A 16314-nucleotide genomic window follows, 5' to 3' on the forward strand; every position below is an offset into this window, starting at 1 on the left:
GAAGTGAGGAGAGAGGGGCACTTCCATGGGGGATGCTCTGCCACATGGACACGCAGGACTGTCTATTTGCACCACAGAGCCAATGGCCAGAGCTTCTCCAAGTTCAGAAACACAACGTCCATCATTGATGGCAAGACGTGACGGTAACAACTGTCTTTACAATATATGGCATGGCTGTACAGAAGAATCCACTCGCTGGGCTGCCCCATGCAGGGCCCTTCCCGGCCAATGCAGGGGCGACAAGTGGGGCCAAAAGTGCTCAGGCTCCTGCCAAACCCCAGGTTAGCACTGCCGGCAGCTGCCTGGCATGGCATCCAGGGCGAGCCGCGGCCATGCTGCGCCGTGGGGCTGTCCGCCGGGTGTCCTCCCAGCACTGCCTGAACTGTGGCCAATCACAGCATGCAGGATGCCACAGCCCTGGCAGCCCTACGGCGCCACGGCACACGGCACCACGGCCAATGCTGCACCATGGCTACACTGCTCAGTCAAGGGGACACCGCGGCCAGCACAGCACCAGTATGGCAATGCAGCCATGGGGTACCACAGCTGAATGGAGACCGCCCTGTTGGGACCACTGTGCAGTACTGTCTGCCTGCGAGGGCTGGCTTCAGTGAACTGGATTCAACCATACATAACGGGGTATTATTTCACCACGTTCATACAGTTGCCTTGTTTGTCTGCCTTGTTTGACTACAAACCTGTGCCAACCCAACTTCAGACCCACAGGTGAAATGGCCAAAGGTTGAAAGCTATATTGTAAGGGCTGCTGCTGCTGCGTGATTTCATTTTCTCTTCCTACCTGTGTGGCAAAAGAAAGATTATTTCTGCATTTCAGTACAGTGCTGTTGGGTTTCTTTTTCTCCTGATTTAAGTGAAAATACAAGTATTTTACAGGGCAAGACAGATCCCCATTAGACATGATAATGGAAATGCTCCCACTCATGTCCTTGATGTGTGTTTAAACGATACCTTAAAGAATAAGATCATTAATAGCAGGGTATGGGGCAAAGTGGCAAGGCTGTTTTCTTCCAATGGAAGAGTGCCCTTGTGACAGGTTGTCTCCCAAACAAAAATCTATGATCTTAAATGCTACTGAAACAGAATCCTCGGCATGAATCCCAGCACTAGCATACAGCAAAAGGCACCACAATAGTTTTTTTTCTATTTTTAAGTAGTCAAAAATTGGCCCACTTTTTTTTTACTTTGTTGTTTGTTTTCTTTTCTTCTTTTTTTTTTTTAACTTTTTTTTTCTTGGAAGCTGTAAATCAAGACATTACATATAAATAGAGATTCCCTATAAAAAAGTCATTGCCATTAGCTATTATAAGACAACTTTGCTAAAATGAAAATAAAACATTTTATTTGTTATATTTTTCCCCCTCTTTTATATAAAATAAAAATATTTAGTTTTGTTTTGTTTTGTCTCATCTCCCTCCTTGGCCTCCTCCATGCGGGTTACGTCTGCAGGTGCACGAGTCTGGGAGGTGCCTAGAGAGGATCCGGGTCTGGTTTGGGCTTCGTGTGCATCAGGCTGCTGCGCCCAGTCTCCCCGTGAACACTGTGTCTGCTGCAGGAGTAGTGAGTCCGGCTGTCGCCTGGCCGGTGGAGCGGGCGCGACTCTGTGTGCGCCGCCTCATTGTTCTGAGTGCTTAGGAAGGGGGTGCTCTCAGCCACCAGCTCCTCATCAGACTCACTGTAAGAGGCGCTGCTCAAGGAGAAGGAGTCCCGGACGGCTCTGGCTCTGTGAGGGACGTGCCCGTTCAGTTTGGATTTTTTCCACCGCCTGTTGCTGCTGGCTGTTTTCTTTGGCTGCTCTAGCGCTGTGACGTACTCCTGCGTCGTCTCATACTCATCATCTTCTGTGATCCGGAAGGGGCTGGAGGGCAGGCTCCCCATGCTGTCGTTTAGGTAGGTCTTCCTTTGGTAGTAGCTGTCGTACCTCTGCATGTCCTGGAAAGGGAGCTGGTACCGCCGCAGGAGGGGCTGCTGTTCTTCCACACGGAAGCTGATGGGGGCTGCCGGCGGCAGGGAGACAGCATGCGCTGAGTTGGGGGAGGTGATCTCAAAGGTGGGCACCTGTGTGGCCATCAAGTAGTGGAAGTCGACAGGTGACAGGCGTGCTGGTGTGGTCAGGGCCGACACGTACCTGAAAGAAGCAACACCTCTGTTTGGACACCAAACAACCCCAAAAACCTCCAGCTGTGCCCGCACTCTGCCGAACACCTGGTGCAGGGACCCATGAGGCTTCCAGTGCACCTGGTCCTGGAGCTCGGCATCTCCTGGGCAACCAGGTGGAGGGACATTACACCACTGTGCCGAGGAAGGACGAGCTGCTTGCTTCGGTGGGCACTTGGGCACCATGCACCATGCATCTCAGGACTGCCTCTCCCAAGGAACTCAGTGTGCAATTCCCACCCTGCATTGCTGCAAACCTTGCAGCATCTCCCAGCAGGCTGAGTCAAGTCTTCCCCGCCTCTTGTCTGCCTGCGAGCTGCTTTCTGTTCCCTCTGGAGCTGCCAGGCTTGTCTCCAAGGAAGGTCCCCTAAATGCCCTCCCCCTGCTCAGGCCACAGATGGAGAAAACCTTGGGCATTGCTTCCTCTGACTTAGCAAAAATCTTGTGTCTCAAAAAGGCATCTATTGCTTTTATCTACTCCAGTGACAACATCAGTGTGGCAACTCAGGTCTGGCCTAGCCCTTCTCCAAACAGCCCTTCCTTCAGCATCACCTCTTTCTAAGGAGCAGATTTCATTTCCTCTTGATAGTGCCAATTGGTGTCTTCGCTCATTTTAGGCTGTCCAGGCTCCCTGACTCGTCTGGTGCCCTTTTACCCGTGTGCCTTGTGAAGTATGATGTCTGTATGAGCTGGGTCAGCCTACCTGAATGGACCGGGGACAGGAATGAGAGAGCAGGAGATGCTGCCTTTCTCCTCTGCCCCGTGGATAAGTCCCACTGCCTTGAAGGGTAACTGCCTGAAAGTGGCCACCCAGGGTTGCCCACAGCTACCCACAAAGGGCTGGAGCAAGGGTGGAGATGTGCTTCTGCACCATGAGAAACCAGACCCCGGAAGAGGATGAGTGTTACTGCCTCTCACTGGCTGATGGTGTCTCAGCTCTGCAGTTGTGTTCCCTGGAAGGCTGGGTCATACAGAGCCCTGTCCCAAGGCTGTGCCTACATACAGCACTCCTGCTCACCAGGCCATCCAGGACTATGCTGAGGATGCACATCTTTTCCCCATATACCTGAGGGCCAAACCTTGCTTGAACTGCCAGCCCACCAAGCTGCCGGGGGTGTGCTCTCAGCCAGTTTTTCTTCACCAGTGGCTGACTGCAGCCAGCTATTTTCTGCTCCTCTCATCCCTATGCTCCAAACCTACATTGCCACCAGGTGAGTAGGGTACAGTGCTTGCTGCTGCCCCTACCAGAGCGGCGTCCTGGGGTAGTGGCTTCCTCTGGTAGGACCAGAGCTGGAGTTTCTCCAGTGCTACCATGGGACCGCTGCTCTAGGGCTGGGCAGAGACAAACATTTTTGTGTCCAGCACAGAGGGCATGGCTCGCCTCTGCTGTGCCGGGGGGGCACCAAGCAGTGGGGTCTGACCTCTCGCTGTGCGGTGAGTCCCGCAGAGAATCCACTGAGTCACGGTACTGTGTCATGGGCCTCTGCGAGTCCTCGATGCAGAAGGTGGCCCCGCGGCGAGCCCGTGCCTCCACGCATGCAGGGCTGTTGCATTTACTGGTTCCCACTGAGGACAGCATTATCCCAGACTGGGAATCTGAAGTCAGGCTCTCCGTCCGCTCCAAGCTCCAGGTGTGGCTTTCATGTCTGTGGACCAAACCCCATATAAACACTGAGCAAGGAATCACCAAAAAGGTCTTCTCCAAAGAGCTGCATGCAGGCACAGCTCACACTGTACTCTGCACTGGCGTTGCCTTTCTCTCTCTCACGCATCTCTCATACATCTGGCCAGGCATGCCCAACTTCCCAACCCTGCCTTTGATTTGCCTTTCTTTGCTACTTGTGCATAGTGGGTATTTGTCACACCACCTTCTGATGGCTGGGGACAGCACAGGACAGCCCCTGGAGGGAGGCCAGGGCTTTGTGCTTGCAAAACGTTCTGGGTGTGGAGCAACGCACTGGCCATGCCAAGGCAAGTCCACAAAGGATTTTCAAATGTGCCATCTGCATTGCCAAGTGACAGCCCCTTCAGAAATGCTACCAGAAAGGAGCCAGAAAATAAACCACTCAAAATTACTTCGTTATCAGCAGAGAAAAGCATACCAAAGATAGATCTAGATGTTCAGTTTCCACTGGTTCATAAAAGATTTTGGCAGCAAAACTTTCAAGGTGCTAGACAAAAACTATGATATATTGGCTAGACCTTGGTGAGCACTTGGAGTTCCACCTGCCCTAGTCTTGGTGCAAAGAAGAGATCCTGCAAGGACTCACCAGGGATGCATGGGGCCATGTGCACACCAGGGGCCCACACGTGCCACAGCCACCAGGCTGACCCCTCTCCATAGCAGAAATATGTGATCCATTAGAGCAACAGCTCTGAACTCCCACACTGCACCAGATGGAGCTGTGCCGGCAGACAATTTTGGTAGGGGGTTTGCAGAGGAGAGTAGGCCTCATTAAGACTTCCCAAGAACTTGTTAATTATTGATGGCTCCAGGCACATGCTCAGCTGCAACCACCACACTAATTTATAACTTCAAGCGGTGTCCTCATTAGAGGTGCTGATTGAGTAAAATGGAGCCTGATTATGCCAGTAGTTTTCCTCTGGCATGACTTCAAGAAAAACCTGCTCGATGCACTTGACTCAGGCAGATTAGGTGGCAGGTAGCCATGGCCAGAGGCTATGCAAGGTAGGTGTCACAGCTGTCATGTGTTAATGCTGCCCTCCAGACACACCTTTAAGCCTTCAGGAGGTGCCCAGAGATGGACCTGGGGTCCTAGGGCTTTGAAGTGAGCACGGAAGGCTAGCAAGGTGCAGCTCTGCAGGCACAGGAGCCTCTGTGCGCCTGGCTCAAGCTTGCACACACCTAGCCAGGGTTGGGCTGCAGCATATGAATTAAAAAAACCTGGAAAACACACCATCTAGCTCACTAGGGGTGGGATTTCCCTGGACAAAGGCAGTCATTTCCAGCCCAGCGAGTCATTCTTGGCTCCCTGTCTACTTGTTGGAGGTCTAGCCACAGGAGTCTGGGGAGGAATTAGTCTGAAAACTTAAGTTCGATATCTGAAGTTGATCACTTCATTGTACACTGAGAGTACTTGCTCATCCCTGATGAATGCCTGAACCCTGAAGAAATCTGCCAGGAGCCATCTTTGAGCTTTAGCTGAAAGGATTCATTGCTTCCTGGACAGATGGAGACAAACATATCGGGCTAATGAAGTAAATAAGCCAGGACGTCTTTTGCTTTATAAAGTCAATGCAATGTGATCTATATGTCATTGACAGGCTGTAGACATGGCCCCCCTGCACCTTGCAGTCACTTTTCAAAGGCAAGTGCTCTCCTGAGGAAACACCATCACTTACTGGAAGAAGCACAAGACCTATGTAAAGAGGAAGAACCTGAACATCCAAACTCAAAACAGCACAGGACTTTCTCTAAAGCATTTGAAGGACTTTTCTGGACATCATAAAAATAGGGAAGCTCCATCTGCAATTTAAATGCTTTCAAAAACCATGAGAACTTCAGCTTCCGAGCCATGCTGCTCTTCCCCCTGAAGGCTATTTTGACATGTAAAAAAAATTATGCCTCATCCTATGTAGCAAGAATTATTGGTAGTTTCCTGCTAGCCCCAATTTTCCTGAGAGCCTCAGAAAGACTTCCAGTGAAAGAGGTGCCACCACCTCAGACACTGAGATTCTAATGCAACTTTCTGGACTGTGATAAATTGCACAGGAGTGTTTTTTCTGGTGAAAAACTGTGACTCCCAGGTCAGACCCTAACTTTGAGGAACTGGACAAAACATTTTGTGATATTTTGTGTACTTTGCCTTCCACAAGGCAAATACTTTCTAAAGATATCAAGCATGAAACTAATAACTTTTGTGTGCTTAATGAATTATTGCAGGTGTCCAGTATGGTTGACAACATAACTTGCAAAACCTTTCCTAGATGCATCCTCCTGTTTTGTCTGTGCAAAGCATGAAAGAACAACTTCATTTCCTCCTAGTTTCCAGCTATGTCAGCGCTGCAGGTTCCTGCTGGCACCTCATTGCAAGTCAAGGATCACATCTTTCCACACCTCTCACTAACTAGCTGTGCCAGCAAAGAAAGACCCGCAGTGTCACATGGCCTGTATGCCAGTGTAGTGCTAAACATCAAGTAAAAACAGAAAGGGAGGTGAAAGGAAAACCTTTTACTGGCTTTGAATCTCACAGCATCCCAAGACAAACAGCAGGAGAAAGTTCAGGGGAAAACGGTATACATCACCTCTGGCTGGATGTTGGAGTGGCTGTGGAGCAGTGATGAGATGGGGAGCAGGAGTGACTTCCCGAAAAGGTTGTCTCTGTTTCCCTTCGGATCACATGCTCGGTGGTAGAAACATTCTTAGAAATATACTGTAAAATATGAAGAATAACACAGATCAGCCACCAGCTTTCCAATGCTGCCACAGACAAATTTGGCTGGCTTGATTATTTCTGGTGAAATTAGATGAGGACTGAGTGAACCTGGCAGCTCCATACCCCACAGAAAGAGACAAGGAGGCTGGAGGCTCTTCTCTGCCCCTGCACTTTGAACACCGGAAAAGGGCTGCGGCACAGGGACTGCAGAAGGGTATGAAGAGCCAAGGGGTTCCCCAGAGGACAGTGGTACCACGTGTAGCTACTGAGCAGAAAAACATCTCTGCTCACAGGAAGTTATACACCCGATAGAGTACCAGCAAAAGGACAACCACATGAGATCTGGCAGAGAAACACCAGGTGTAATCCAAATATTTATGCTGAGATATTCCTTCATCTAACAAGAAGCACTGCTTTTCACAGGGACACTAAGCTCTCTGGGGGAGTCAGTACTTTGAGGTCAGAGAGCTGTGGTTCTTAGAAATTCCCTTTCCCTCTTCCTTCATGGCTGGGATTCAATCTAGCTAAATTTTAACATCCAAAGGGTGACCCAGCAGAGCTTGTAACTGATTCATCGTACTAATTTCCATCAGTACTTCTTTTCATTTAGCTATGCCTCCCTCCTTCCCTTTTTCTGACCCCTTTCAATGCCTTGGTCCAGCAAGGAACTTAAGCACATTGATGGTCCTATTGATTTCACGGGTTTAATGGGAATCTCATGTGACTGAAGTAATGAGAGTGGCTGAACGACCCTTCTGGAATCCGGTCCTAAATTCTTAGATCGTTCTCATTGGTGTGACACTGGCACCCCACCAGGACATCCCACCTTGCCGAGGACGCAACTCTTGGTATGGGCAGGTGGGCTAATGCGGTGCTGACCAGATTACCACAACATGCTTCAGCACGACAAGGTCACCGTGGCGGCTCTGGCCACCACCACGCCGATTCCATTTGTCATGCCACAAAGCGGGGCTTGACGGGATAGCTTAATAAACAGGAAACATCAGGAACATCTCTCTTAGAGGAAAACAGGATCACACTTGATTCATCAAAACAAGCCTGTCCCAAGTGCCCTAATCTCACCCTGTGCTTCAAAGTAAAATCACATTTCTCTTCAGATGTTGGTTTTGGAAATGTTTCTATGCAGAATCTCATCTTTTTGTTCAAGTTTGTTAGTGTTTTGCTCCTCATGCACATGCACACAGGTGTGTAAGCATACACATCCACATCAAATCCCTGGCGGAAAATAGGCACTCAGTAACTTGCAGGGAGATGGAGACAAAAGGTCTTACATCGGCCATTTGGATTTCCTCAGGATCCAAACGTGGATGGCTTGGCCCATTCGCAAGGCTTCTGTTCTGATGGGCAGGGCACATGTTCTGCCGTAAATGATTATGCATTTGTTTTCTTTGTTTCCTTTAAAGCAGAAAGGGAAAAAAATCTATTAGGAAGACTTATCTCATGGGGCTCTCTGCCCCCAGAGACACCTGGGGGACACAGACAATAGAGAAAGCAAGTCTCAGACACACTTGATGTTTCAATGGTGTTTGTGGAAAGCTGCAAACAGGAAGAAACAAGGTATTCAACATTTGCCACCTTCTGCTGCTTTTGCAAAAAAAGAAAACACTTCTCATCATGGGCAATTTGGGAAGCTGGGTCCAGGGTCCCCTTTTGCAAGACAAGGCCTAGCACAATGCAGTGGAGCCAGGGGCACCATGGTCCTGGGAGCGGAGGAGAAAAGTGGGAAGAAGGAAAAGGGGAAGCAGGTCCTGGCTTGGCCTTGGTGGCAAGGCACTTGACTTGTCCTGCATTAAGCACAAAGTGGCAAAGCCTACCCGTGCCCTGCCCCTGGCAGGGCATTCACCCCACAAGACCCTCTGTGTCCCAGGGGCACCCTGAACTGAGGTGAGGTGCAGGCTAAGTAGGGAAAAAGGTGCTGTCCAGGCAGGGAAGGCTGGCCATAAAAGAGGTCCCCAAGCCTCTTATACCATCAAGATTGCTCTGAAAGTCCCTGAAATGTACATAGCTGAGCCCACAGCTCCTGCACAACAGCCCAGTGTGCTTCTGCTGTCAGGACATGAGCTGCTGGTTTGGGGGCCATCTTTTCCCAGTAACAAAGCATCACCCATCTGGGTGGAATGATACTGATTCAGGGGATAAGCAAATGGTCCCAGGAAAACATCCTGCTCAGGCACAGCCTGGTAGATGGCTTCACTGCCCTCCTTCATGAGACCTTCCTGGGAATACTACAGCACAGCATCTCCATAAAATAGCATTTGGGTGAAGAGCATGAAAGCGTGAAGCATGAACACTACCACTGAGTAACCTCTGGCCAGTTATTGTCTGTTAACCACCCATACTCACTTGGTTTTACAGTAAGCTACCACACAGACGATGCCCACCACAAGCAAGGCAACACAGATTCCTGTGATGGTTAAAACTCTCTTCTGGTAGAGCTCTTCTGCTTCTGCAAATGGAGAGCAAGAAACCAGTTACAAATGGGCTCCAGCACCAAGGATGTGCCTGGCTGCATGGGAACCAGCACTGTGTGTGGGCAGGATGGAGAACAGGCCTCGGTCAGACTTCCTACCAATCCACTGCCTGTCTCTAATAGCTGCCCCAAACCTGAGACCAGCTGGCCCAACTTTATTCACCCCTCAAGAGACCTTCACTCCCTTTTTCTCTCTGCACCTTTGCCCTCTCTTGCTCAGCAGTTCACCCCTTCTGCGCTCAAACATGCTTCTCGCTTTCTCTTCCCGCAGCGTAACTTGGTGACTAATCTCAAAAAGCCCCACGACTCTCCTCTCCCTTCCACCAGATCCCCCCTTCTCGGTAACTTAGTAGTCTGCCAAGGAAGTCCCCAGGCATCCCCCACTCTCCACATACACGCATGTCCTGTGATGCTCTCATCACAGGCTCTCTGCTCGGACGGACTCAGAATGCCTTTTCCTTGCAGCGGCTTCATGCCCTGGAGCTCGGCAGTGTGCTAGAAACCACCAAGCAACAGGCCACAAAGCATGTAGGTGGTGAAAGGGACATCCTAAAACAGTCAAAAAGCAGAATGAGGATGGAAAAGTGATAGATAGCGCGTTAGACAAAGAAAAGGGAGTGGAGTAATTAAAATACAGTAACCAATTACAGTTGTGGATTTTTAATTAAAGCCTAAGAAGCCATTAATTCCATTGCACCAGATAACGCAGATGCACACACAAAATTCAAGCAGCATGCTGCTGCTTCTCTCAAATGTCACCATTTGTCATGGACCACCTTTCAAACCAGAAAAGCCAGTCGCATCAAAACCCAGACCATGCTGGAAGTAAGGTAATTCATTCACATCAATCAAAGCTCCAAGGAAATGCTAGGATGTCACATGCAGTGTAACTGAACTACACCTAGGCAGCAATCGCACAGCAAGGACACCTTTTCCTCTGTGGCCACACCAGAGCAGATGCTCTTCTCAGCGACATCCAGCAATCTCCACTGAGATCAGCAGAGGCAATTTGGTTTTCCAGCTGGATGACTGAGAGAAGGATTCAGTGCAGAGCTGCCATGAGCATTTTAGTTCAGCGTCTATGAATGATGTCCTTGTGTCCCCATACTATGTGTTAATGTTAAAGTTATTGGTGTTTGTGCCTTCCTTAATATTCATTGAAATATTTTTTCACATAGATTAGGCAATAAAACTCATGCCATGTTTGCTGTTCTCAGCATGGTTCACCATGCCACACTAAGTATCTTGAATGGACTATATGATATCCCCATTGCTACCAAACAATGAAATACAAAACCAGAAGAGAAACAGGTCTGGTCCCAGAAACCCCTGGGACTAGACTTTAGCAAAAAAAGCAAGGGGAAGCAATGAAACATTCCAGATAGATAACTGAATATTTAGCCCAATTTCAGCTTGCCATTTTAGGAAGGAAAAAGCATTTTTTGAAGAAAAAAAAAGTGCTAGGAAAAATGTTGATCTCTTTCTAACTCTCAAAATGGGAATGAAGAAAGATTTGCTAAACAAGGGCTGAGAATGACAGCCCAGGCATGAAGATAAAAAACATAATCAGCAGAGCTTGCTTCAAGCTTGTGCTGCAAAGCTACAGTTTAAAGAAATACATTTCTATCTGTTTTGTTTGTGCACTGGCCTTTGGTTTCATGAGGTGCTCAGGGTGCTGGTGGAGTTGCCAGGAAGGCAATGTCCCACCATTCATGGGAGAGGCGAGCAGCTGAGACTCTCCCAGACTCCATCTCCGCAGTGGTGTGGACCAGGAATGACAGGTCATGGGTCTCACTTGGGCTGAAAGTTACTGCGCTGCAGCAGCTTCACCAGCCGGCTACACCTCCTCAGACCCCAAGCCTGTACGGCCTGGGACCTGCTCATAGAGGGGGGTTTGGTTGCTGGCTGACCTTATACTCCTTGTGTTTTCCTGTAAGGAACGAGGTGGAGCTGGCATAGGGAAAGAACTCAACACCTCCTTCAGTGACATGTTTCCCTTGCATGGATGACCTATTCCAGGCATCAGCAACCATGGCAGACAAGTTTTCTTGCTCTTGCACATCTCTGGGACCTGGATTCCAGCTGTACAGCTCTTTCCTTCAGACAGGAGTTTCAGAGATTTTATCAGAATCAGGAAAACCAGACAGGATCATGTCCTGGTTACGGATGGCACTGGACAAGAAATTTGCTAATACCCAGCAAAAAATACTTTTACCAAAAAAAAAAGCTGGGCAGGAGGTCAATTTTCACCATGGACCCATCCTTCAAGCCAATTTTTTCAAAGATTCTTCACCAGATATGTTTTTTGCTACAAAGACTTTTTCCAAGCATAAATCATTCCCTTTGAATCATGGAGGAGGGACAAAGAGCCAAGCAATGGCTTTGGTTTTTTTAACCTACCTACAGGACAAACCTACATTACCTACATGACCTACCTACATTACCTACATGACACAATTTTTCACGTAAGGCTCAAATCACAGCCTCTGTTCTGATGATCATGTCAGTATGGGACCCTGACTCTGGCACGTCTGACTGTCCTGAACCTTCACCTGAATTGTATGGGGAATGTTTCCGTTCATCAGAAATGCAGATTTAGCCTCTCCATCTTGAGCTGACAGCTCTACTATGTGAAGCAGTGAAGTGTGAGGCTGTGCGTCACTGCTGCAAAACTAAAAATTAAATGACCTGCTGATAGTAATTTAGCTTGGCTCCTAACATCTCATTAAAGTTGATGCTCAATAACACAGTATCTTCATGTTGCACAAAACCATTTCAACAGTGACAGAAAGAAAATAAGAGAATGCACACTACAATTTTGTATTTGAGAAGGTAAGATCCTGGATCAGGACTTGTCCATTTGTGTATCTATGCTCTACAAACACCACGTCTTCATCAGCAGCATCATCACTGTACAGCAGCAAACACTATGAACAAACCATGTGGTGCCATATAATGCTGACAGAATCACAGTCCAGCCATGGGTGTCACAGCAACACATGAAAGTGAAAGACGAATGACAGAGAAGAGACGACTGCAGACTGGGAACAGGATGTGTGTGGTTCTGTGATGACATTGAGAATGGATGAGGAAAAGGATAAAAGGTCAACAAAAAAGGGATGTCAAAAATCCTTAATTTAAAAGTTTATTTAAGTGTATTAGCATTAGCAGCACCACTTTCTCTGAAACACCTGACCAAAAAATGCACACAATTTCTGCAGCAGGGAAGAACTGATGGATCCAATCTCTGTGGATCAGGCATGCAAAACCTGAGGAGACAAGTTTCTCCAGCTTCAGCTAGTGCATGTCTCTCCACCTCAGGGACCCGAGAATTTAGGATCCAGATTAGGATCCAATTTAGGATCCAGAAGTGAAAGACTGGTGTCCTCATATCTCTAGCAAATGGAATTGAAGCATCTTCATGTGAAGATCTGCTCTGGCTGACATTGCCAGGTCAATGTTTTTAAGTTAAGTGATAAAGATAAATCCCTCTGCTCTCATCTGACCAACCCCTCCCTGTGGTTGGCCTTTACACTCAAGGGAAACCTAGCCTCAAAGGATTTGATTTCCCAGGTGCTTACTCAAGAGATACTTGACATATGTCTAAAACAGGCTGAGGAGAATGGAATAAAAATAATATGATTATGAGCAACTGGGCAGGAGCGGGTAATTGCCCAAAGGTGATATTTTTAAAAGCATTTAAGTTACTGCAGTGTTTTTCCAAATTTCAGCTTGCCACCACGATGCTCAGCATTACACCCTCCACTCTCATGGGAGACTACTGGCTTCCCCGGGCTCACTGTTTTCTAGACTAACATGTCTCATGCCACCTTCGTTGGAACAATTTCCTCCTGGTCAAGAACTGAAATAAGCCGCTAACCTTTGGGAGGAGGAATGGCAAAGCTCGTCCTGACCCTTCATACGATCCAGTGGAGGTTAGTATGTCTAGGATGGCAATTTCTATAAAAGCCCTGATCTTCCTAAAACTTGCCTTCCCGCTCCTGGAATGCTTGCCCATTCCCAAGTGGTGCCTGCTGGCAATCTTTTGGATGGACACAAACTCCAGCTTTTCAGTTAAATAGACAAAAGCATGTTGAATGAGATGTATGGCTATTGTAACATCCCAGTCACGCCACACACACCAGGCTGCTGCTTGAAACAAAGAAAAAAGTGCTGCTAAAAATACACATGCATTTTTATAGGTTTACATTTAGATTTTGTGCTTTGCTTTGTTTTGTTTTGTTTGTTTGTTTGTTTTTTAATCCAAATATCTATCTTGGTGCCAGGGAAGAGAACAGAACAGCTGATTTTTTAATCATCCCATTAAAGCCATAAATATAATGTGGGCAGCTCTTAATGGCTTCTGATTAATAAATGAATGGTTGTTCCATACCCTTTAATTCAAATCCAAGATGCTCTGCCAATGCAGAAAGAAGACAAGGAAGAGAAAGAGAAAAACAGGTTTGTCAGATCTCTAATATGCAAACACACACACTGTGCAGTTACAGCAGGTTAGCTTTTCTGTAGGCTCAGCAGCAGTTACACAGAAGATAGCATATGCTTCAGAGCATTTCAGATTCCCACCAGAGTTTATAACTTATGTAAAGAAAGACCCAAACAAATTGCAGTGGAGGTAATTATGAATTCTTTTAGTTAATTATGAATTCTTTTGAGATGAGCCATGTTTGTTAGTACCTGATATGGAATTCACAGTTTAGGCAGGAAAAAAAAAAAAAAAAAAAAGAAAGAAAAAAAGGGTACACTTGTTCTGAAACAACTCCTGACAGGTCAAAACACATAGAGACTGCATGAACCTGGTAAAAAACATTCATTCACTTTCTACAGGCAAAATATGCCCTGCATGGTTTCACATGCCCCTCTCTGCCTAGGGGCCTGTGCACCAAAGAAGAGCACTGGGCAGACAGATGTGTGGGCACTTGCATGGGGCCCTGAGGCCTGTCAGCACGATTCTGCTGCCTGCAGCCTCAAGTCTGGTCTCGGATGCACAGCGTCATCTGGCAGCATTGTCTGTAAATCACCTGATGGCGTGTCAATTGTGGGAGCACTATTCTTGGCGGTACAGATCTGCAGTTGAACCACTGATGCTGCAAGTGATTAGTTGCCCGGGTAAGGCAATGAATCCTTTGCAGATCTAAAAGTGCAAATTGCACTGAAAGTTTCCCTCAAGTCTCTGATCTTCCAAATTTCACTTCTGCTGTGGTTCTGCATTGTTTTAGAAACAGCAAGCATGCTGAAAAAAGCACAAATTGGAGCATCTGCTTTCAGATTCCTATTCGTTACAGGTAAGATTGCAGTTCATCTTGTAGAGATAGTGCTAAGCAAAGTAGTTTACCTAATGAATCAACAATGCAGTTATCCAAAACAGGTATCCTGAATTTTAGTAATTTTCCTGGTACAGACCTCACCTAAAGGCAGTTTTTCTTACATGAACATTAAAGTTCTCCATACTTATCATTATACACAAAAGTGAGCTCTGCTATTCCTCTAATCACCAAACACACAAGATTATTTGCAGCTTGGAGATGTCCAGATTTATTTACTGTGTTTTCCATAGGAACTTCTTTTTGCTGCACAGAAATATTGGCTTTCTTTTGCAATGCTGTTCAAAATTTAGGTGGGGGGGCAGAAATTAGCACTAATCGTTATGGAACATGTAAACACACTTTCTAAAGCAGGTTCTTCTCTTCAAATCAATGCTGATGTTTGGGGTTTTTTTTGGGGGGGTGGGAGTTGGGTGGGGGTTGTTTTTTTTTAAATTTTGGATAATTTAAAGGCCACAAAACCTCTCTGCTTCACATCTCACATTTGTGCAAAAGGAACAGCAAACTCTACCATGCATTTCACGGTCATTTTGTACAAGTTGCAGTGACATGGACACAATGTGGTGGGCAGCAGAGAACTGGAAAGAATATATTCATCTTAAACCTCTTGGTTATCACATCTAGCCTTGACCTTTTCCTAAGGCATTGCTACCACTACACACACTGTTTCACCTGACACTATGACAAATGCGTGTAGAGATACATTAAATTTCATCTATATATCTAGGCTATTGATCCCTTTGATAGCTGCATAGTGCCTATACTGCCACATTTCCTCCCTGTTCCAGGATTTGCTGCAACATCTACAGCTACAAATGGATGCAATTCAAAACATTTTCATCGTTTTCTGCAAACTCAGAAATGCTTGTGCAAACAGAGGTGGTGGGCAGGACCTGAGGAACTTTAGCCTTCCCTCTGTCCCTCTCACATCAGAACTGCAGTTTCTTTTGGCTCCCCAACCCCATGGAGCAGTTACAGCCAGTTGGCTCATTGGATCTTAGCTACAGATTCCCTGAGCAGGAGAGAAACCATGCAACCATGCAGCAGCTGGAATGTACGTGCCTGCCCTATGCCTACAAACCCACCAGTAGCTCTGCAGATAGAGGAAGCCTTACCCCAGCCTGTGCTCCCGAATCTGACGTCCATGGCTACTCAATACTTCTCTATCATCATTTCAGGCTACAGACAGTGCTTCTGTATCACCCATAACTGAACACATTGAATAGGGAGCCACTCTCCCCTTCCCCTGCTCAGGAGTTCCTTCCAGCCTAGGCAGGTATTGCCTTCTGTTCTGGGACAGTGAAGGAGGAGACACTTCAAGAGTAGGCTGGGATTTGGAGGGTTTGTCTCTTCTCTAAAGAAGAGAGTGTTCAAAATTATTCAACATTACAATCCAGAGGCTAAAGAGATGACCCCAGCTCTGGGAAAAACATTGCTTCAAAATGTAATCATTCTGCTTTCAGCAGAGGGGTATCATCTTCACAAACATGGTTTACCACATAGTGCATGCCTATTTTATATCAACAGTATACAGCTTGGTAGAAAACATGTTTGAGAAATCAAAATTTCTCCTAGAGACAACAATTTATTTTGGTCTGGAGCAAAAGATATTTCTGACTGCCTGCCATGTTTGAAAGAAGTCTCCTTTGCTTTTTTAAGAGGTTGATCGGGAGAAGTAATACATCTTTAAAAGCTTTGGGTTATATTTGCTGCTAGGAGGAGAAGATGCTTAGCATGGCATGTAGCACCTGCACTGTGTCCTGCAACAGCTCAGTCAACCTGCATTTTACTCACCCTCCCAGTTAGACTGACAGTCTGGCAGACTTGGCTGCTGGGGATGCCTAGAAACCTTTGGGCAACCATCCTCTCTGTGGCCATTAACCATACAGAGGGAAGCATGAGGTCCAGG

General features: G+C 47.0%; 1 protein-coding gene across 1 annotated transcript in view; it reads right to left on the minus strand.

Annotated features, from left to right (window-relative positions):
* Positions 1-1440: 1440 nt before the first annotated feature.
* Positions 1441-16314, minus strand: part of NRG2 (neuregulin 2) — a 178772-nt gene continuing 163898 nt past the window's right edge. The window contains exons 7-12 of the mRNA XM_075510183.1: positions 13457-13480; positions 8937-9039; positions 7865-7988; positions 6442-6569; positions 3597-3821; positions 1441-2146 (exon numbers count right to left, since the gene is read on the minus strand). Of these exons, the coding sequence (XP_075366298.1) occupies positions 1489-2146; positions 3597-3821; positions 6442-6569; positions 7865-7988; positions 8937-9039; positions 13457-13480 (1262 nt within the window). The 3' untranslated portion in view covers positions 1441-1488. The remainder of the gene's footprint in view (positions 2147-3596; positions 3822-6441; positions 6570-7864; positions 7989-8936; positions 9040-13456; positions 13481-16314) is intronic.

Source organism: Mycteria americana, chromosome 8 (assembly GCF_035582795.1).
Source record: "Mycteria americana isolate JAX WOST 10 ecotype Jacksonville Zoo and Gardens chromosome 8, USCA_MyAme_1.0, whole genome shotgun sequence".
NCBI lineage: Eukaryota > Metazoa > Chordata > Aves > Ciconiiformes > Ciconiidae > Mycteria > Mycteria americana.